This window comes from Capricornis sumatraensis, chromosome 3 (genome assembly GCF_032405125.1).
Source record: "Capricornis sumatraensis isolate serow.1 chromosome 3, serow.2, whole genome shotgun sequence".
Lineage (NCBI taxonomy): Eukaryota > Metazoa > Chordata > Mammalia > Artiodactyla > Bovidae > Capricornis > Capricornis sumatraensis.
Window position 1 is genome coordinate 14,398,094 of NC_091071.1, and position 21,321 is coordinate 14,419,414.

The 21,321-nt window shown below is 50.7% G+C and overlaps 2 protein-coding genes across 8 annotated transcripts; one reads left to right on the plus strand and one right to left on the minus strand.

Annotated features, from left to right (window-relative positions):
- Positions 1–1,410: 1,410 nt before the first annotated feature.
- Positions 1,411–9,580, plus strand: PHKG1 (phosphorylase kinase catalytic subunit gamma 1). Of its 2 annotated transcripts, none has more exons than XM_068967579.1 (10): positions 1,411–1,532; positions 4,019–4,108; positions 4,867–5,045; positions 5,476–5,530; positions 7,465–7,530; positions 7,804–7,967; positions 8,353–8,443; positions 8,585–8,738; positions 8,882–9,007; positions 9,335–9,580. In XM_068967579.1, the coding sequence occupies exons 2-10, from the start codon at positions 4,026–4,028 to the stop codon at positions 9,578–9,580; spliced, it is 1,164 nt and encodes a 387-aa protein (XP_068823680.1). In that variant the 5' UTR covers positions 1,411–1,532; positions 4,019–4,025. The 2 variants fall into 2 exon arrangements, with proteins under 2 accessions (XP_068823680.1, XP_068823681.1); XM_068967580.1 differs by lacking the exon at positions 1,411–1,532 and adding an exon at positions 2,363–2,383 and having other exon boundaries at positions 4,041–4,108.
- Positions 9,581–9,936: 356 nt separating this feature from the next.
- SUMF2 (sulfatase modifying factor 2) lies at positions 9,937–20,823 on the minus strand. Of its 6 annotated transcripts, none has more exons than XM_068968157.1 (9): positions 20,724–20,823; positions 18,655–18,814; positions 15,675–15,789; positions 14,967–15,011; positions 14,442–14,592; positions 13,514–13,569; positions 12,570–12,654; positions 12,248–12,392; positions 9,937–10,828 (listed from the first exon to the last, which is right to left on the minus strand). In XM_068968157.1, the coding sequence occupies exons 1-9, from the start codon at positions 20,788–20,790 to the stop codon at positions 10,744–10,746; spliced, it is 909 nt and encodes a 302-aa protein (XP_068824258.1). In that variant the 5' UTR covers positions 20,791–20,823; the 3' UTR covers positions 9,937–10,743. The 6 variants fall into 6 exon arrangements, with proteins under 6 accessions (XP_068824258.1, XP_068824259.1, XP_068824260.1 ...); XM_068968158.1 differs by having other exon boundaries at positions 18,655–18,811; positions 20,724–20,819; XM_068968159.1 differs by having other exon boundaries at positions 18,646–18,811; positions 20,724–20,819.
- Positions 20,824–21,321: the final 498 nt, after the last annotated feature.

The following is a 21,321-nucleotide window of genomic DNA, read 5'->3' on the forward strand; positions in this document are numbered from 1 at the left end:
AGAAAAGGGCACAGGGAGTGATTCATTAGGTATGTTGGCCTTTTGCCCTAAGGTCAGAGGGATTTTTATCTTGCACTGAAACTAAACCAGCATGAGTCTACAGCTTAGAATCAGGAGAGGGAAAAAAAATGAGTCTTTTTGACAGTAAGAGGGGACTTAAGTGTTTTCATCCTTGGGACCAGATGTTGCATCTCAGTAAGCTGGTGGCCTTTATGGATAGAGACAAAATCATTTACAACTCCTTTCTGTGTAACAATTCAGCAAAGTATTTCCCTAGAATGAAAGAGATGGTGATGTGGAACGAGCACGTGGGCCTACACCTGGGGTTGACTTAGGCCCTTCTACTTGGTGACCTCATTGAACAAGTCACATTCTCTAAAACTGGCTTAATACCAGAGTTTCAGGGGCTCGATAGAGTGCATTTGCAGTACATTGTAAAATGCTCACTAAGTGGGTTTTTAGAGGCTCAGCATCTATATGAAGACTGTATTATCCCTTTCTTCATTTGCTGTATTAGAATTAGGGGTTTGAAGAACAGGTAGCTTTGGAATGAGAGAGCATTAAAAAAGTGTCTACTGGGACTTCTCTGGTGGTCTGGTGGCTAAGACTTCACGCACCCAGCGCAGAAGGCCTGAGTCAGGGATGTAGATGACACATGCCCCAACTAGAGTCCTCATGCAAAGAAGTGGCAAAGAAGATCAAAGACCCCGCCAGCCGCAGCTAGGACTCGACACAGCCAAACAAATTATTAAATAAAAAATAGATATAAAAAGCTTAATTTCTCTGAAATATCTTTTAAAGTGTCCTTTTTGTGCCAGCATATAATTCTGTCAACCTCTTAAGCTAGAATCACACTGATGAGGACCCTCACCCAAAGAGCCCAAAGCTGCCCACGGTTAGCACCCAAGTGTTTTTTCCTGGCACATGAACCTTCTCTCATTCATCAGGAACTGCTGGCTGAAAACAAAATGAGTTGAGAATGAAATGTTGGAGGCTGATCAGAGATGGAGTCCGGGATAAACTTTGAGGTCTGCGTTTGGTCAGGCAGCCACACAAATTGTAGCTGAGCGGCTCCCCCGGGCAGCCAGACTGCAGGGTGGGCGCACAGGGGTGTCTCCAGGGCGTTCAGCACACAGAGAAGCCAGTGCATTTCTGGCAAGCTGGCTTTGTTCTCCCACAGGTGGGAGGCTGAGTGAGCTCCCGAGGGAAGACTGGTCACCAGCTGATCACCACCTGCTGTCCTGCCTGCTCCCAGGCCGCCCGAACTTCCTTCACCCTCCACCAGAGGTCAGCCCCTGGTGAGACTTGGCCTGCCAAGCCTTGGCCAGCATCCCAGCTTTGCAGTTGTGCTTTATTTTTGGCACATCAGCCTTCCGTCCTCAAGTAGCAGGAAGAACAGCAAGATACCCTACTCGGGCCACAAGTATCTGCTCGGGACACACTTCAGTCCTCTGCTGTCCCCTCTCCCTGGGCGGGTCCGGGACCTTTGGGATCCCCATCACGTTCACTCCAGGGCCTGCGAGGACATAGCGGTGAGTAGCTGGGTCAGTGAGTGATAAAAGCCAGGTGGGGAGCAGGAGAAGTCATGGGGTAGAGAAGACAGAACCCTCCCAAACCCACTAGGCCCACTTCTCCCCACTTCTGACAGTAGGCGAACCCAGGAGAATGGCAGCATTGACTTTTGAAGGTATTTGTCCACAGAAAGTAGATCCCTGTGACTGCTTGCCGACTCTCAGTTTTGAGGAGAGATGTTATGTTCCAAAAAGGACCGGGCTACGTCCTCGCATTTGGGAACCCTTTCCAAAGGCGCCTTGGGGGATGCAGGTGGGGACGGTGGACAGAGGCACGAAGCTGGCCCCAAGTTAGGCCTAGAGCAAGGGGATGGGGCCAGATGGACCTCACCCGCCCAGTGCCAGAACTCCGGTGGAGCTAGTTGTGCCAGGGAATGGGGCCCCTGGATGGGATGGCATGCCAGGCTGGGTCCAGCTACACCCTCTGTGCATGGAGGGCTGGGGGAAGGGAGAGACCTCCTACTCGGCTTTGAGAGGTGGGGAGCAGGGGAACAGATGCCCGCCTTGGAGCTTTACAGGACTCACCAGGAACTGGGCTAATTTTTCTGGGGAACAGACACTCCTGTGCTCAGCCAGGGTTGCAGACGAGGGTGGAGTGGAGGCAGCGCCAGGCCTGCCGCTGGCAGAGGAGACTGTTGTTATTCTTGTCCTTCCCCCGGTAACCAGGCACCCAGCAGTGAAGACACCAGGCTTCCTGGAACAGCCAGCCTGTCCCCAGGCAGCCCGGGCTGCCGCCAGTCAGCAAACTGGCCCCTTGATCAGGCCAGGCCTTCTTGGACCCAGAAAGCGAGATGGAAGTGGGACCAGAGGCAGCTTTGGCCGTGCTGAGCAGAAGCTCGTGCCCATTTTCTCTCTGCCCCTCTTCCAGTCGGTACAGCATTTTCTCCATTCCTCAAATCTTCCGAGCGAGGAAGGAGTTCAGTGCCCAGTGACCTCCACGTTCCTGAAGCAAAGCTGGCCAGCTCCTCCGGGTGCAGGCCTGAGTGTCCTGGCTCTGCTCTGCTCACCGTGCAGCGGGGCCACCGAGGGCTCACTGGTCACCGTTAGGTAGGGCCCAGGGCATGCTGAGGACAGGACCATCCTGTGGGCAGGAATCTGGACCAGAGGGATCCCTCTGGCTGCTGACTTATATCTATGGAGCAGCACCTGCACTGGGCCCAGCGGGAGGGGTGGTTGGGAAGTCCCAGAGACCATCACAGTTGGATGGAGTGGGCACATGTCCATGAGTGACACCAGAGGCCGGGACCAGGACTCACCCATCAAGCTCTGCCTCCCTCGGAGCACCTGGCACAGTGCTTCTCAGAGTATGAAAGAAGGATGGAGGAAAGGGGACTTCCTTGGTGGTCCAGTGGTTAAGATGCCAAGCTTCCAGTGCAGGGGGTGTGGGTTTGATCCCGGGTTGGGGAACGAGGATCCTGCATGCCCAGTGGTGCAGCCCCCAAAATAAAACAACAATACAGGCAAAAAAAAACTTTTTAAAAAAGGAAGGGAAAAAAATAGGAAGGAAGGAGAAAAGAGAACAGAGGAAGGAAGGAAGAGAGCAGGAGGAAGAGTGACGACGGAAGTCCTGAGTAAGGATGGGAGGAGTGAGGAAGCAGCAGGGAAGCATAGGAAGCCTGTCCTGGAAGGAGAGGTGTTTTCCTGGTAGGACAGTTACTTCTGGAGCAATAAGGTGAGATAATGGGGGCGCCATATTTGAAGATGAAACCGTGAAGTTTCTCACCTTTTCCACAAGTGCAGAGGGCAGGCAAAGGAAAGCAGAACTGGCTTCATCTCCTCCAAGAGGAAAAGAAAAGGCACTTTAATTTGTCCTTTGCAGAGTTTGTTGGTTCTTCCTAAACCCAGGGGTGTGTTGGCTTTGTCAGAGCTAACCCTGGGGCCCAGTGGTCTGATTCCTGCCTCGAACCTGGGCTTGGACCTGGCTGACCATCTGCTGCTCCTTCTGGGGAGCCACAGCTAACAAGGAGAACATTTTGTGAGCCACGTGGTCACCTGGGGTCACAAAAGTTTACAACAGTGGGGAGAAGCAAGCTGGGCTCTTTCCAGAGCTTTCTTAAAATTCACAAGCGGTTTTTAAATTTTATTTTTAAAAATTTATTGATTTTTAATTGAAGGGTAATTGTTTTACAGTGTTGTGTTGGTTTCTGCCATGTATCAACATGAATCAGCCGTAGCTATGCTTAACGTTCCTTCCTTCTTGAACCTCCCTCCCACCTCCCATCCCATCCCACCCCTCTAGGTTGACAGAGCACCAGGTTGAGCTCCCTGTGTTATACAGCACATTCCCATTGGCTATCTATAAAATTCACAAGCATTTATTTTGAATATTCACAAGAGGTCAGCCCTCTGCCAGGAAATACAAAGCTAAGGGAGAGATGGTTTTAGACCTCACAGACCACATCCCCTAGGTCAGGAAGGCTGACGGTTTCTTTCTGTTCCCCTCTTAGAGCTGACATGACCCAGGACAAGTCACTGCCAGACTCCTATTCTGCACAGAGCTTCTACGAGAACTATGAGCCCAAGGAGATCCTGGGCAGGTAAGGCCCAGACCTCCCCCAAGAAGTGCAGTCCAAGCTTCTGGCCGGCTCTGGGGGCAGGAGCAATCTCTCCTTGACCCTGAGCCCTGACCGTCTTCATCCCCAAAGCACTGTCCACTTGGAGAAAACTTCAGTTTGGGGTTTGGGATGGAGGAAGCAGGTATAAGGGCACCCAGATCAGAGACCCTCCCAGCAAAGGGAGCCCCACCCCCTAACCCCAGAGTTGTTGACAGCACATCCCAACCCAGCCTTGGCCCAAGGTCAGGGATCAGGCGTCAGAATGCAGCTCGCGGTCCTAGGAGTGTACGGTTTCTTCCTCTGAGCTGAGAAAGAGCACTGACGGGAACCAGGAGGCCTGACAGCAGACTTCTTCCTCTTTGGCTCCAGGCAAATCACCCCGCTCCCCCCTCAAGCCTTCTTCAACCTTCTGTCCCCCAAAGCAGGGGTTCCTAACCTCCAGGATCTAATGCCTGATGCTCTGAGGTGGAGCTGATGCAATACTAATAGAAATAAAATGGACAATAAATGTAATGCGCTTGAATCATCCCGAAACCATCCCTCATCCCACAGGTCCGTGAAAAAACTGTCTTTCATGAAACTGGCCCCTGGTGCCAAAAATGGGCCCCAAAGTTGGCGACTGCTGCCCCGAAGCTCACAGGGAGTTGGGGGACAAGGCAGGACCTTTCTACTGTGGCCTGAATGTGGGCCTCGCCCTGGGGTGAGGGACCCCCAGGACCATCTGTCCTCTGCACCCCCAGGGGAGTGAGCAGCGTCGTCAGGCGTTGCATCCACAAGCCCACGTGCCAGGAGTACGCTGTGAAGATCATCGACATCACCGGCGGGGGCAGCTTCAGCTCCCAGGAGGTGCAGGAGCTGCGAGAAGCCACGCAGAAGGAGGTGGACATCCTGCGCAAGGTCTCGGGACACCCCAACATCAGTGAGTGGTGGCCCCGAGCCGCAGCAGGGTGCTCTGCCCCCGTTCTGCGCTGATAACCCAGGCCAGGGAGTGTGGCCCCAGTGCAGCCAGCCAGAAACACCCAGACTGTCTCCCGCAACCCAGGGCTCCGGCAGCACAGTGCCCAGAGGCTTGGGGCTCCCAGCTCCACCTTCCTGCTCCCAGGATTCAGCTCCAAGGCTCTTCTTTCAGCCCCACAGAAGGGATGACAGGCAGGGGTGTGGGTGGGGGAATGTGGAGTTCAAAGTCCCTGGCTGCCCCCTCTCCCGGGGGGAGGGGGAGGCTTCCTTTAAAACCTGATACCCCCTCCAGCTTCTGAGTCGGCCCACAGCGGCTTTAATCCCCTCGCCCCTGCACCTCCACTGCCCCGCCTGGGCTCCTCTGCTCCTGAGATGAGCCATTTCCATTTCAGTACAGCTGAAGGACACTTATGAGACCAACACCTTCTTCTTCTTGGTGTTTGATCTGTAAGTACCCAGGCCTGGGGCCTAACTGAGAAAATTCTATTGTGGCCCCCCATTCAGGGCTTCCTGGAGACCAGCAGCCAGCCCCCTACATGGTGGACATCAAATAAGGACAGAAAGGCTTTAGGCAGATCAGCCCCTTGGGGTCAGGCTGCCAGGTTTTGAACCCTGGGTCCCTTCTGGGCGGGATGATTTACTTTCCACATCAGCTTTCTCATCAGTCTTGCAGGAGTAATAAATACACAGGGACTGACACAATGTAAATGCTAGTCATCACTAACTACCATGCTGATGACCAGGGCCACCAGGCAATGCTTATTCCAGACGCTGAGGATATGCAAGCCTACATGCGCTAGTTTTCGCAGGGAGTGAGGAGAAAGCAATCAAGCCATGAAACACACACAGAGTTATGCACATATCCAGACACACAGAGCTGAGCAAGGGTCAGAGGGAGCGGGTGGGGAATGTTCTCCAGAAGGGACCTAAGCAGAGACCTGGATGAAGGGTGAGATGGAGTCCAGCCAAGACCCAGAGAAGGAGCCCCCAGCAGAGGGAAGATCTGAGGCAGTATTGGGGCAAGAGGCCCATGAGAGAGGCAGGCGGTAGAGAGTGTATTTGGCATGAAGTTCAAAGATTGACATTATCATCAATGTCATCATCACCATTATCATCTAGGGACTAGATTTACTTCAGAGAATTATTCAAGCAGATTTTGTATTGTTGGAACTTAATTTTTGTTGTTGGAACTTTTTTTTTGTCACCCTACAGAACATGCACAGTGTTACTTTTTTTCATGGAGACACCATTTAATTTGGCCTTTGTGTATAATTAAACTGCCAGCTCTAGGAAGGCAGGAGCCTGCTGATGGACCTTGCAGTGTCCCAGTGTTTACTGGTACATCTTTTTGCTGCTGCTGCTGCTGCTGCTGCCATTAGTGAATTCTCCTAGTGTGTTTAAAATGGAATCGAAGTGATCAAAACCGGAGGCACACATTGCTTTTTAAGAACATGGTACCGATAATGTCTGAAACAAGGCTTACATCTGTAATTTGTGGGCTGCTCTTCAAACAGAACTCCCCTCCCTGCTGCACCAGCTAAATTCAAGGATTTTCTTGTCTCCCTCCAATACTGGCCAAAATCTCTTGGGCCCTGCTTTCCCTGAAGGGGTGGGCAGGTGAGGTGAAGTCACTCAGTCGTGTCCGACTCTTTGCGACCCCGTGGACTGTAGCCCACCAAAAGCTCCTCTGTCCATGGGATTCTCCAGGCAACAGTACTGGAGTGGGTTGCCGGACCCCTCTGGCCTTGCCCAGCTGCAGCTGTCTCAGCTCTGCTCAGTGGCTCAGTCCTGTAGAGCCCTTGGGGGCAGCTCAAATGTCTCTAACCTTTGAAGAAGTTGCTCGGGAAGTTATTTATAATGCTGCCTCAAGTTGCCCTCCAGGGTATAACTAGATTATTCCAGCAGAGACCTCCTTCTAGATCCTCTCAAGTGGGAAGATGGAATCACACTTCTTAATCCTAAGAAATCCGAAAATAGACAAAAGCGCTCCTCCATCACTTGTACTGCTGCTGCTTCCATTTGTTCCTGGAAAAAGTCAGGACACTCTGGTCCTTCTGATCTGGGTCTGGGACCTTGGGCCAGTGACTCAGGGTCCCTTTCTCCTCCCCCGACTCTGATTTTGGCTTTGATGGGTCCCAGTCCATGCTGTCACTCACACATGGGGGACCCTCCCAACGGTGCCACCCCACCCTTCCAGTGTCCCTTGTTCTTACTCCAACCTTCCCAGACAGCCTCTCCACTCACTTCCCCAGCTCCTCCCTGCAGATTGTGGTCCTTCGTGGGGAGTGGGCCACTTTGCCCCTGGAGGTGTTAGGTGGGAAATCAGGTAAGGAGGGGGTAACCTGCTGGCCCATGCAGTGACAAATCCTCTGTCCCCACAGGATGAAGAGAGGGGAGCTCTTTGACTACCTCACTGAGAAGGTCACCCTGAGTGAGAAGGAGACCAGGTGAGGGTCCACTTGCCCCCTCCCTACTTCCTGTCCGAGTCCAGCTTAGGCACGGAGGTCGTGGAGGCGGCACGGCGTGCACTGGTCTGGTTGGGGAGTGTGCACCATGGCTATGGCGGTATCCCTCCTTCCTTGACCCAGCCTAGGTGGGCCCGCCTGTCTGGAGTCCTCTGTCACTTGCAGTCGGGCTGGCCTGTGGGCTTCAGTCTCCCCGCCTGTTATCTGACCCTGCAGAGTAGCAGATGAGGGTAACGGGTGCCTGTGCCATCCTAGGAAGATCATGAGAGCCCTGCTGGAGGTGATCGCCACCTTGCACAGGCTCAACATCGTGCATCGGGATCTGAAGCCTGAGAACATCCTCCTGGACGATAACATGAACATCAAGCTTACAGACTTCGGCTTTTCCTGCCAGCTGGAGCCAGGAGAGAAGCTGCGAGGTCCGGTAACGTGGCCCTGGCCCGTGTCAGGGGCTCAGGCTCTCTCATCAGCTCTCCTGGGAACAGGGACTGCCTGGGACTTTTTTCCCCCCAAGAATAAAAAAATCCTACCATTTCAAGGCTGGCTGTCTCTTCCCAGGACTGGGCTGAGCCAGGTTCCCACTGCCTGTGTTCTAACCCAGTGCTGGCTCCTATCACCAAACCACTGATAGGCCAAGCGGGTGGCCACAGGAGCCAGCACCCTGGCCTGCCCTTGGCTCTGAGCCTGGGGCCGTGTTCAGAATCCCAGTCCGGCCATACCATATCAGTTCCACGTCTACTCTCTGTGGGCCTTTCTCTTCCATGTGCCTCTTCTGACCTGCCCCGATGGAAACTGTCCCTGCAGAGGTCTGTGGGACCCCCAGTTACCTGGCCCCTGAGATCATCGAGTGCTCCATGAACGATGACCACCCCGGCTATGGGAAGGAGGTGGACATGTGAGTGTGTTGGGGGGAGGGAGGTGACCTGTAGGGACAGGGGTGCTCCCCTGACTGGGAGCACCATACTGGGGAAGGGGGAATACGGGTGGGCGCTACAGCCCGCCCACCTGCCTCGCTCCGCCGGTCCCCCGGTGCCAGGTGGAGCACGGGGGTCATCATGTACACGCTGCTGGCCGGCTCCCCGCCCTTCTGGCACCGCAAGCAGATGCTGATGTTGAGAATGATCATGAGTGGCAACTACCAGTTTGGCTCACCGGAATGGGACGATTACTCCGACACCGTGAAGGACTTGGTGAGAGGCCGGACATGCTGGCTCCCGGGCTCAGGCGAGGGGCAAGTCCAGGGTTCCCGGCGTGCGGTGTCGGAGTCGGGGGGAGCCTGGTGGGGGAGAGACCCCGGCCTGACACGTCCTCCGTTCCGCCGTGTTTCTCTCAGGTTTCCCGCTTCTTGGTGGTGAGCCCCCAGAACCGCTGCTCGGCAGAAGAGGCCTTGGCGCACCCCTTCTTCCAGCAGTACGTGGTGGAGGAAGTGCGTCACTTCAGCCCCCGGGGCAAGTTCAAGGTACTGCGGGCTCACCTCCCACTCAGGGCCCCTGAAACCCAAGCCCCCAGTGCCCTTCATAAGGACTCCTTACGACCACGGCGTTTCCAGAGCACCCGCCCTTCCCCTCCCAGCCTGCCCCGTGATGGTTCCAGCTGTTTCTTCCGGCTTCTGTTGCTGCTTTTGCGGGTCGGGCGGGAATGGGGGTAATTGGGGGCGGTGACGGTAGGACGCGCCCAACCGACGCCGCGCAAGGCTTGGAGGCATCCGAGCTCGGGTCGGCCTGCGCGGGACGGGAGGAGACGGGCCAGGGGGGTGTGGCCCGGTGCTCAGGCCCCGCCCCCGCAGGTGATCTGCCTGACGGTGCTGGCTTCAGTGCGCATCTACTACCAGTACCGCCGGGTGAAGCCCGTGACCCGGGAGATCGTCATTCGAGACCCCTATGCCCTCCGGCCTCTGCGGCGACTCATCGACGCCTACGCTTTCCGGATCTATGGTCACTGGGTGAAGAAGGGGCAGCAGCAGAACCGGGCGGCCCTCTTCGAGAACACGCCCAAGGCCGTGCTCCTCTCCCTGGTTGAGGAGGACTTCTGAGGGAAGGGCGGGCAGGGTAGGTGGGGCGGGGTTCAGGCACGGTGCAGACGCCACCGAAAAGGGGTGAGAGCGTGTGCAGGGCCCTGGCCAGGACCCCAGGAACTGGGGCCACTCTCCCCTCTCAGGGGCATCACTTGGTGGTCAGTGCAGCTGGAGCCAGGCCCCCGGACTGGGGGACCAGCTGTGGTCTAGAACCTGGAGCCTCTAGGAAGCTCCACTGCCCAGATGTACTACCATCTCCGCTTCTCCTCTGGGAGGCCCAGAGTTATTCACACTCAGTGCACTGCCCAGAGGGTCCCAGGGTGAGGATGAAAGAGAACAGTCTGAGAATCACAATCACAGGCGATTTTTACTGACCCCACAATATCCAGTGGCACCACGGGAGCAGGTTCTTCTCTGGGGACGTGTATAGAGGCATGTGTATAGAGCCCTTGCATAATTAACAATAGAAAGGGAATCATCTGCTGTTTCTTTTGAGTACTATTCATTCTGTGACTCCCATGGTGCACAGTCTCACCTGGTAAATCCATGGTTCTCCTAGACCCTTTTAAGACTGACATTGAGCTTTAAAGAGCCCACGGAACTGCATTTCACGTGCTGGAAACCAGGTTCCCTCGGAGATGTGTGAAACCCCACAAATAAGGCAAATAAAGGAATAATTTTCTTTCTATGGCAACTTGCTGGCAAAACAAAGAGGCCTGGGGAGATTCTGGATTCCCTGAGAGCTCAGTTGGTAAAGAATCCGCCTGCAATGCATGAGACCCTGGTTCGATTCCTGGGTTGGGAGAGATTCTGCCTTGAATAATGTCAGATCCCTGGGTCAGACATCATGAAAGGGGAAGGAGCAGATTGAAAATTTTTTTCACAAACTGCCTTTCTGAGCACTGTGACCCAGCTGTTTGAATATGTAGCCCCTATATGGTCAATATCTGACCTCTAAGAGAAACATCCAGCTCCTGGCCACAATCAATAAGTTGGGCCCCTTCTCCAAGACACAGTGTCACCCCTCTGTGGAGGTCAGGGTCCTTTCCTGCCCTGGGGAGAGGTGCCTGTCACAGAGGATGCGGAAGGGTATGGAGGTCATCCGGAGTCTGGCTGTGTTTGGAATGTGGCCGGGGAGTGGCCTGGGTGCCACGGGACTCTTCTGGTTTCTGCATGGCCACTTACAGCTCTCCGGGAGGTCGGCCTGCACTGGAAGCGCAGCGGAAGCCTAGGTTGTCTGAGGCAGAATCCGGAGTGTTGCCCATCCTGCCACCAGAGAAGGGGAGAGAGAACGGACATTTGCTGAGAAAGGGGCCTGGGCCTCACCCAGCTCTCCTGCTCTAGCTCCCAGGGCCTGCTGTGGTCTGAGGAGTTTGGGGGCTGGGGACTGGGGAGGGCCCAGATTGGAAAGAAAAGTGGCGCGAGGGCAGGTCCAGAGGGCATGCCATTCCTGGGGAGTGGGGAGAGGTAAGAAGGGACCTTGGGACAGGGTGGAGGAATCGAGGGTGGTCCTGAGACTGCATGGAAGGCGGGAAAGGCCGTGCCTAATAACTTCCAACTGTTGGCAGTTTAGACTAATAACTCAGCCAAAAAGAACCTGTTGGCAACAAGTGAGACCATCACAGTGTCAATCAGTACTCACACTTTTCAAAGAACTTTCACGTGGATTCCTGCATTTGCTATTTCTCTTACTGCTCTGGAGGGTAGGCTTTGTTCACCATCTCACAGACCCCAGAATCAGATACCAGGAAGATTTACATGTCTTGCCCAAGGCCAACCACTGCTTCAGTGGAATCAGCAGCAAACCCAATTTCCTGGTCCCCAGACCAATACTTTCTCCACTCCTTTGTCCTAAGGTAAAAGGGGAAAGACTCCTCTGGTGGCCCAGTGGTTAAAAATCCGCCTTGCAATGCAGGGAATGGGGTTCGATTCCTGGTCGGGGAATGAAGATCCCACATTCCTCGGGGCAAGTAAACCAGTGCACTGCAACTACTGAGCCCAGGTGCCACAACTAGAGAGTTTGTGAGTCACAATGAAAGATCCTGCCTGATGCAATGCAGCCAAACAAATAAGTAAGTAAACGTTAAAAAAAAAAAAAAAAAGAAAAAGGTGAGGATAATCCACAAGGCCTCTCTACCATCCTTAAGGAACCCAGGAGCAGGAGGAGCTGCAGGGAGATTAATCAAAATAAATCTACAGACAAAGCAGAAAGTCCTAGAAGGCACCTTGGGAGCTGGGAACTCTACCATTCAGGGGCCAGCACTGACCATCACTAATCATCCATATGAAATGAGCAGGTCCCAGAACCTCCCTGAGACTATTTTTCCTTGATTGTAAAACAAAATGGTGGCAGAAAATGTTTTTTTTACATGCCCTCTTGTTAGAAAAGTTAATATTTCAATGATCCCTCGCCATGACCTATGGATGTGGCCATTCCAGTCCCCTCCCTCTGCATGCCTAGCTATGAAGACAAGAGAAACCCACATAATTAAGACGTCAGACATAGTCTCCCTCGGTGCTGAGAGCTGGCAGGAAAAGGCACCGGGCTCCGGGCTTTACCTGGTGAGCTCGGCTTGCCTTCTCTTCTGGACCCACACCCCTCAGTGGAGAGAGAGGGGTGGAAGCAGCGCCCACGGCAGCTCCAGTGCCACCTGTGCTCCAGGAGACCAGGACCCAGCCCCTCACCTGGTGGTGACACGTGCCCGGTGGTTGGCAGAGCCGTCGGCTGTGTCGATCCAGGACGCCCCCCGGAGGACACGCATGTCCTGGTCGGCAGCCTGGTACTGTGACGCCGTCCACTCCCATACATTGCCCATGAGGTCATAGAGCCCTGCAGCACAGCGGTGGCTCAGGCCCTGGCTGGGTATGACCCCCACACCTGCGCTGACCAACAACTGCCCGGGGACCGACTGCTTCCCACCGTTGCTTCTCCTGCCTCGACCACCAGGCAGAACCATCCCGCCAACCAACCTCTGAGCGCTGACAGCAACCCGCTGTGCAGTCTTACCATAGTCGTTCTGTGGGGGGAAGGCATTCACGGGGGAGACGCCGTGGAAGCCATCCTCAGCCTTGTCGCCCTTGGGGAACTTTCCCTGGGATGGGCGGGAAGGGATGTTTAGGCTACAGGATTTACCATCCACTTGCCCAGAGGGGTTTTAACCAAGGCCATCTTGCGGCACCCTCTGGGGTAGGGGAAGGGCATGGGGCAGTGACCTGAGATCCCAAGCCAGCTGCCTCCTGTCCTCCGCCATGACCTCCTGGCTGGATTAGGAAGTGTGTGGTTCCCCGTGTGTCCACACCCGCCCAGCCCACCCACTTCTCCACTCTCAGAGACTTCCCTCAGCTGCATGAACCCCGTGTGCCTTCGGAGGAAAGGCCCCGTCTCCCCACTCTGTACCCCGCCTCTCCCGACAGGAACCAGTGTTCCCTTGTACCTAACCCTTCCCTTCCACCACCAACAGGCTTCACTCTCCCTTACCTGCCCTGACCCTGCCTTCCTCACCTCCTGCTCTTTACCACCAAGATTCTGGAACAAGTAACCAGTGTTTGCTGAGGTCATTTGTTCAACTTATTCATTTGATTGGAGGGCAGTGGCTCTGTGCACGAGCCCTCGGAGTCTGTCATGTCTCTGGACACACTGGACCCTTTCCCACTGCTGACACACATGGTGTTTCCTCCACTTTTCTCCTGGCAAGCTTCAGTTCCACCAGCTCAAATGGCACGTTCACCGTCCAGTCACTCCCCCACCGTCCCAGGCAGGGATGCGCTCCCGAGCACACACTGCTCATCTTCACCACGCAGCCCCACTTCACTGTCTTTTGCCCTTTACCAGGTTTCCAGTCTGTTAGAACATGGAGGCCCCTGAATCCCATGGCCTAATGCCATGCCCAGGCTGCAGAAAGTCTCAATCCACAGTCTGAGAAAAGAACAAGGGCGAGGAACTTGTCTTACCTGCCACAGGTTGGTGCGGTTTGGCTGGAACTTGTTTCCCCAGGGGTACACCTGACCTGCCGGGAGGGCAAGGAGACAGCAGAGGAGGGGAGAGGTAAAGGGTTGGGGAAGAAGGGAAAGACACGGAAGGAGCGAGGGGACCGAAAGGAAGAGGAGGTGATGAGAAAGAAGAGTGAGATGATTCACTTTGACATCTCACACCCTTCCCTTGCCCTCACAGAACTGCACTCAGAGCCCCTGACTTCGGATCTGTTCCTGGACAGCACAGTCCTAGGTGTGGTTTGGACCAGTGCCATTCTGTAGACTATCTGTTACCCACTCATGCTGGGGTAAGTACAGAAACCGAGGGTAAGCACTGAGAGACTTGTTCATTGGACTTAGACTGGATCAATGGACAAGCAACCTCATTTACCACATTAATAATACTGACTATGGGTATAGCTGATGTTCATTCAAAGAGTGTGTAGAGGCAGTGAATACGGGGAATTGCCATTTCACTCTAATTTTTTGTTTAGTTAGGATTGAAAAATAACTGAGTTATGAACAAACAGCAGTTTGTCACATTAATCCTTCCACAGCTATGGAAAAGGTATCCAGTAGAGGCAATACTTTTCTTTTCCTCATGCCATGTGGTTCTGATTGTGTTTATCTGAAATGGCACATGTCTGTGGAATCTTCAACAACTAAAAAAAAGTATGTGTTTTTTCATTCCATTTTCTAGCTATTAATTTTTATGGTGTTTTATGGAAGTACTGGTTTGAGACAGATTAGAAATAACAGTAACAATGATCCATGACCACAGAGTGTAAGAAGCACTACTCCAGGGAGTGTGAGCCCGTCCCACCCTTTGAAGCCCCCCCTCCCCCGCCCCCATGCAAGGCAGGATGGAGAGAAAGAATCAAGGGAGCTCGCCCTGGCGTCTCTATACCCTTCAAGCTCCCTCGGGCAGCAAACTCCCACTCTTCCTCAGTGGGCAGCCGTTTCCCCCGCCAAGCACAGTAGGCACGGGCATCATTCCAGCTCACGTGTACCACTGGGAACTCCAGTTTCTCTCGGATGCCAGAGCCAGGACCTGCAGGCTGATAGCCAGGATGAAGTGAGACAAGCTTCTGGGAGCTCATGGAAGTCTGAGGAAGGCTAGGCTTAGGGTGCCTGAGTTCAGCTTTTACCACTAGATGGAGCAAGGAAGTAGGAAGAGAGAGCCTGGTGAGAGAGGAGAGGTCCAGAGACAGAAAGGACTACACGAGACGAAAGGGAGAAAGGGGACAAAGGGGATGGGCCAGGGTAAAAGGACCGGTGCAGAGCACACGGGGCAGCTTGGCTGCTTCCCTGAAATTTCTCCATCATCCTTTAAAACTCAGTATTCCCAGATGTGCAAGGGATCACGGGAAGCCAGGCTTCCAGAATGAGAGTCAGCAGGGGTAAGGAACAAAACAGAGGAACCAACCCTTACCTGCCTCCAGAATGCCCTTTCCATGGGGAGCCACCAGAGGAGAGACTGTGAAAAAGAAGGAGCGCAATTACAAGGTGCTCTGACCCAGCGAGGCACCTTCCTGAAGGACACCCAGGAGGTAGAGACTGCAGGCTGAGACTCAGGTGGTCCAAGTGAGGCTGCGTCTGGGATCTTTTACTTATTCATTTGTTTATGGCTGTGCGGGGTGTTTGCTGCTGCGCGGGCTTTCCTCTAGCTAGGGTGAGCGGCGCCACTCTCTAGTTGCCGTATGCGGGCTTCTTGTTGCAGTGGGTTCTCTTATCGTGGCTCATGGGCTTCAGTAGTTGGGGCACACAGCCTTGGTCACTCCTTGGCATGTTGGATCTTCCTGGATCAGGGATCAAACCCTCATCTCCTGCGTTGGCAGGTGGATTCTTTACCACTGAGCCACCCTTATTAGAAGGAGGCTTCTCCAGGGGTTCTCTGGCTGGTCCAGGGAGTACCCTGAACCCTGTGTATTATTTGCATCTTACAGGGTCTCTCTATGCGGACCTCAGCACAGAGTGAATTTCATCTGGCTCTTCCAGGGTGGGTCTGTCTGGCTTCTTCCCTGCCTCTGGTTCTCAGGTTTGATTCTCTACGGTGGCCCAGGTGACCCCCTAGACCCTATAGGGTTCTCGGTCCAGGTCCCACTCCCATGAACCCAGCTGCAAGCCTGGGTTCTCTTACCTGCATTCTCTGGGTTGCTTTGTTTCTAAGCTCATCAGAGACAAGGTCCTCAAAGACAAAGCTCCACCCAAACACCTCAGCCTCTGTGCGGTACTTTTTCTCCCTGACAAACTCCCTAAAAAGAGAGATTTCATAATTTAGCTGACAGGCTTCTGTGCTCCACCCTCACCCTCTCTTGCTTCAGCAAACCTCATACACCCTTATCCTATTAGTCACACATCATAGAGTCCTCAGGAACTACAAGGAATTAACCTGAGAGCCTGAGCAGATTTTCTTTTAAAATTTGTTTCTGTGTGTGCAGTTCACAAACAGGAGAATTCACACTTTCTGGGGTATATAGTTTTGTGAGTTTTGATAAAGCATATAGTCATTGTCACAATCTAGATACAGAGCAGTTCCATTAACTGCCCCCCAAAATTCCCCGATGCCTCCTCAATCACTGATCTGTTTTTCGTCCCTATAGTTCTGCCTTTCCCAGAATATCAATTCACATAGACTGAATCCTGCAGTATGTAGTTTTGGGGTCTGCCCTCTTTCACTTAGCATACTGCTTCCAAGAAGCATCCGTGTTGTTGACATTGTCAGTAGTTTGTTGCCTTTTTTTTTTTTTTGGCAGTTTTTGTTCTTTTTTATTGGTGAGTAGTATTTCACTGGATGGATGGACCAGATTTCATCTGGATTATCTCCAGTTTTTGAAGATAATGAATAAAGCTGCTCAGAAGATTCAAGGTCAGGGAGTGGGTCTCTCTTCATCACATACCTAATCTCAGATCAATCATGGGAGGAAGGGATAATAGGTTTTACTATCTCCCTCAGACAGATGAGAGAAATTGAGTCAAATCAAAATGACTTGCTGAGGGACTTCCCTGTGGTTGAGCGGTTAAGAATCTGCCTTGTAATGCAGGGAGTGTGGGTTCAATCCCTGGTTGGAAAAAACTAAGATCCCGCATGCCGAGGAGCTACTGAACCTGAAAGCCACAACTAGAAAGTCCAAGTGCTGCAACTAAGACCCAATGTCACCAAATAAATAAGTGAATTTTTTTTTAATGACTTGCTGAGATTTTAGAATGGATTTTCATATAGTTTGGTATGGCTGAGCCAATTTCAACATGCAGATTTCCAGGATAAGACAGATTGTTTTCTCTGGACTGAGAGTACCCGGTTGGTGTCAGCCCTCTGATAATGAGAAGACACTGTTCACCCATCAAAGGGGTATTGAGAATGGAGGAGGAGGTGAGATTTGGTAGCAATAGCTACTTACTGACCTCTGACCATCTGAATGGTTTGAGACTCTTACCAGAGAGGTAAACACAGATTATGGATTCTAAGCAAAGTTTAGGGGCTTGCTGGGGGTGACGTTATATTTCATCTAAAAGGTCATCATTTGAAACATAAAAGAATGCATCTATCTAGCTAGCAATTTATGGATGTCATGATGTGGTGTGAGCCTGATCAGAAGTGATTTCTCCTTTGATTTTAATAACTTTCCTTTTAAAAATATTTTTTAAAGCATATATAACATATTATAGAAAAATGAGAAAACATAGGTAAGTAAAAAGAAAAAAACTAAAATCATCCATTATCACACCAAGATAAACTGTCTATATTCTCTCCCTCTTCACTCCACAACCAAGTTTTTTTTTTTTTAAAGATGACATCTCTAATTTATTTATTTATTTATTTTGGCTACACTGTGCAGCATGCAGAATCTCAGTTCCCTGACCAAGAACTGAACCAGTGCCCTGCCTTGGGAGCACAGAGTCTTAACCACTAGACTGCCACTGATGTCCCCAATCAAGGGTTTTTAAATCGCTTTCATAAGGTTCTTCCTGTCATTATTTTCATTGGGAAATCACAAAAACATGAGCAAAATCCATCACCTCATGCAATATTGCTTCTTCCAGTTCTTTTTAATGCATATACATTCTATACACATAGTTTAAAAAACTGGGCCATATCTTGTGTAGTATTTTGTAACCTTTCTTCACAACACTTTTTAACTCTCTTTTTGACAACAGGTTTTTTTAAGGCTGCTAAGTATTCTGTTATATTGATACAATATATTTAAGTGATCCTTAAGTTGTTAACATTTATTTACAAAGTCACCTTTTTAGCTAAACAACCTTAATTCTTTAAGACTAATCCCTAGAGGTGGAAGGAATGAGTTAGAAGGCCTGAGGAATTTACTGACAATCTTTATGTTTATTTTAGCCTGAGTCTCCTGAATCAATTTTCACCAACAAGTTTTGATCTTGAAAACTTAAATCCACAAATGTAAAATTTAAGTCATTTTTCACATTTGCTTTATTTATCTTCCCACCCTCTCCCCTTCCTTCCCCACTCCTTTCTACATACTCCTCCCTCCACTCTTTGAAGGTAAATTACTGACATATGCTGGATCAGTTTCTACTTTAGCCTAGCCAAAATGTATCACTTTGGGGACATTGAGGCATTCAACATGACAATCTAATTCTTAGATAACGCTGGAATAAAAATGTTTGATTCTGGAAATAATTCCATTTACTAATAATGGGTTGGCCAAGAGTTTGTTCAGTTAGTTCAATAACGTCCTTGTTGAAATGGAAAAATATGTCATTTTTACTTAAAACCAAAGTCACTTTTTGGCCAACCCAATATAAAGGGAATTTAAGGAACTCTCAACTATTATGACCCTTCTCTCGATTTCTCCTCCCCTGTTGAAGAGTGTCTGACTTCTGCCCATATTTCTCAGCGCTATGCCCAGTGCGTGGGACAATCCACTGGCTCAAGAATCAGGGGATCTGAGTTACAGGCCCAACTGGCCACTAACGAAAAATGAGGTAAACCTCTTTGGACTTCAGATTCCTCATCTGAAAAATGCAGATAACACTTGTAAAGATCATATTCTGATAGTGAACAAGCTAATTTCCTTTTAAATATTGTGAAATACTATTAGAATAACTCTTCCAGGAGTTTTCTCCTGGAAGAACACTGGGAGTACCTGAAGTCTTTGTTGGTGACAGGAAATATGTCGATGGCAAAGGGTTTTACCGTCACCTCACGGACAGGTCCTTCACCATCTCTGCCATCTGGTGAATTGGTTCCCATCTGGAATCTCCCACCTGGTAGCTGGACCATGTTGGTTGTCTGCCCATTTCCTGCTGAGGAAAAAGAGAGTGGTCATTAATTACATGAATATATATAAAACAAGTGGCAATATTTGGATCATATAAGACTCAATGCTATAGTGAAAAAATCTGGAGGTTGAAAAATTTGGTTTTAAATTCTTGTTCTGTCACTTAATTTGCTGAATGACCTTGGGCAAATTACTTTTTCTGGATTTCAGTTTCTTCATTTATAAAAAGGGGGTAATATCTAACTAACTCAAATGCATGGCTATATTAAAATGTGTGAAATGTTTAGCACATGGTAGGTTTTCAACCGGAGAAGGCAATGGTACCCCACTTCAGTACTCTTGCCTGGAAAATCCCATGGACAGAGGAGCCTGGTAGGCTGCAGTCCATGAGGTCGCTAAGAGTCAGACATGACTGAGCGACTTCACTTTCACTTTCATGCATTGGAGAAGGAAATGACAACCCACTCCAGTGTTCTTGCCTGGAGAATCCCAGGGACGGGCGGGGGAGCCTGGTGGGCTGCCGTCTATGGGGTCGCACAGAGTTGAACACGACTGAAGTGACTTAGCAGTTAGCAGGTTTTCAACAAATGATTTTCTTTCTTTACCTCTCTGTCCCTCTGCATGACAACCCTTTGTTCCACTGAGATAAATCTAAACATTTTAAGAATCTGCCTGCCAATGCAGGAGATGCAGGTTTGATCCTTGGGTTGGGAAGATCCCCTGGAGAAGGAAATGGCAACCCACTACAGAATACTTGCCTGGGAAATTCCATGGACAGAGGAGCCTGGTAGGCTACAGTCCTTGGAGTCGCAAGAGCCCGACACGAGTTAGCGACTAAACAACAGCATAGGCTTAAATACATCTATCAACTTTCCACTCATTCTTCTACTCATGTTGTTTCTTTGCCTCTTCTCCAATACATAAGAAAGAAAAGAACTACATCTATTTTCCCAGGTTATACCTGGCACCTAGCACAAGTACACAAAAATTATCATCAAATAATCGAATGAACTCTCATACTTGCTGTTTGAATACCTCAAAAAAAAATCATAGAATTAAAAGGATCTTTATTTCAACTCCCTCATTTGACAGGAAGAAACCAAGACCCTAAAGGCCACACTTTTCTGGCTTGATGTACTACTTTGTTGTGTTTTTACCTAAAGATGTCTAAGTACTGTAAGTTCCCTAAAGGCAGAGTCCACATGTTTTCATGTTCCCCAGAATCTTATCTTTGGCCCTTTTCTGGATCTCATTTTAACACACACTAATGATTTCATCAACTTTAAGGGAGGCTGGAGGATGGAACAGAGCAAGCAGGAAATTCTGACTAAAAGAGAACTAAGAAACAACACACAAGAACAATATTTGAATTTTATTTTGACATTTATTCAACAAGTAAACTATAATTTAAGAACAGAGCAGATGAATTTGAACACTAACTGGATGTTTAATGACATTAAGGAGTATTGTTAAATTTTTATGTGGGAGACTTAGTGATACTTGTGTGTGTGTGTGTGTGTGTGTGTGTGTGTGTGTGTGTGATTTCTCGTCTTTTTGGCTATTCAAACTAATTACGAATAAAACTGTATCGTGCCTCAATTGACTCCAAACTAAATCTCCCAGAGGAATGGAAAAATGGAAGGGGTTCCAAACAAGCAAGATTAAAACTGGCAACTGTTTAAGCTGGGAAACAGGTACGTGGGGGGTGGGGGTGGGGCGGGCGGGAAAAGCTTGTTTTATTAATTTTTTTATGCTCAAAATATTCCAGAATTAAAAGTTAAAAAAAAATGAAATACAGCGATATGAACTGTTAATCCCCTCGCCCAGTTGGCCGCCCCTGGGAGGTAGCTCCGGGCGCTGCCAGCCGCGGTGGCCGAGCGCCCCACCCTTTTCCTCCTGCCTCCTGGGACAGTCGGGCAGGCCAGCACACTGACCTAGTTCGAGCCACCGGCCGGAGAAGAGCGACAGCACAGTCAGCAGCGAAGAGAGCGAAATGCCCATGCCGGGAACAAGAGCCCGGTGAGCACAGCCGCAGCAGTAGCACCACCCTGCGGCTCTGCTGCGCACGCGCCCGCACGCCTCACGTCCGCGGCCGTGCCCTGCGCGCGCGTGCGCATTGCCCACGAGAGCCCCCCCCAGCTAGAAATAAGTCCGCCTACGTTGTGTTCTAGAACCGGTTAATTAAGAAAAAGCTATTTCCTCAGGATTAAGGTCTAGAAGCTGAACCTCTAGTGTTTTGGTCATCTGATGTTAACAGCTGTATATTGTCACCCTGCTTATTTAACTTATATGCAGAGTACATCATGAGAAACGCTGGACTGGAAGAAACACAAGCTGGAATCAAGATTGCCGGGAGAAATATCAATAACCTCAGATACGCAGATGACACCACCCTTATGGCAGAAAGTGAAGAGGAACTCAAAAGCCTCTTGATGAAAGTGAAAGAGGAGAGCGAAAAAGTTGGCTTAAAGCTCAACATTCAGAAAACGAAGATCATGGCACCTGATCCCATCACTTGATGGGAAATAGATG

Bases quoted from the DNA above. Each gene is read 5' to 3' on its own strand.
- PHKG1 (XM_068967580.1), top strand. From the start codon at position 2,363: ATGGAAGTGGGACCAGAGGCA. The intron at 4,109-4,866 runs GTAAGGCCCAGA...CTGCACCCCCAG, and splicing joins CCCAAGGAGATCCTGGGCAG to GGGAGTGAGCAGCGTCGTCA. The intron at 8,444-8,584 runs GTGAGTGTGTTG...CCCCGGTGCCAG, and splicing joins TATGGGAAGGAGGTGGACAT to GTGGAGCACGGGGGTCATCA.
- SUMF2 (XM_068968159.1), bottom strand. From the start codon at position 20,790: ATGGGCATTTCGCTCTCTTCGCTGCTGACTGTGCTGTCGCTCTTCTCC. The intron at 14,593-14,966 runs GTAAGGGTTGGT...CCTGGCTATCAG, and splicing joins AAAGGGCATTCTGGAGGCAG to CCTGCAGGTCCTGGCTCTGG. The intron at 10,829-12,247 runs GTGAGGGGCTGG...CTCTGGTGGCAG, and splicing joins CGGGCACGTGTCACCACCAG to GATGGGCAACACTCCGGATT.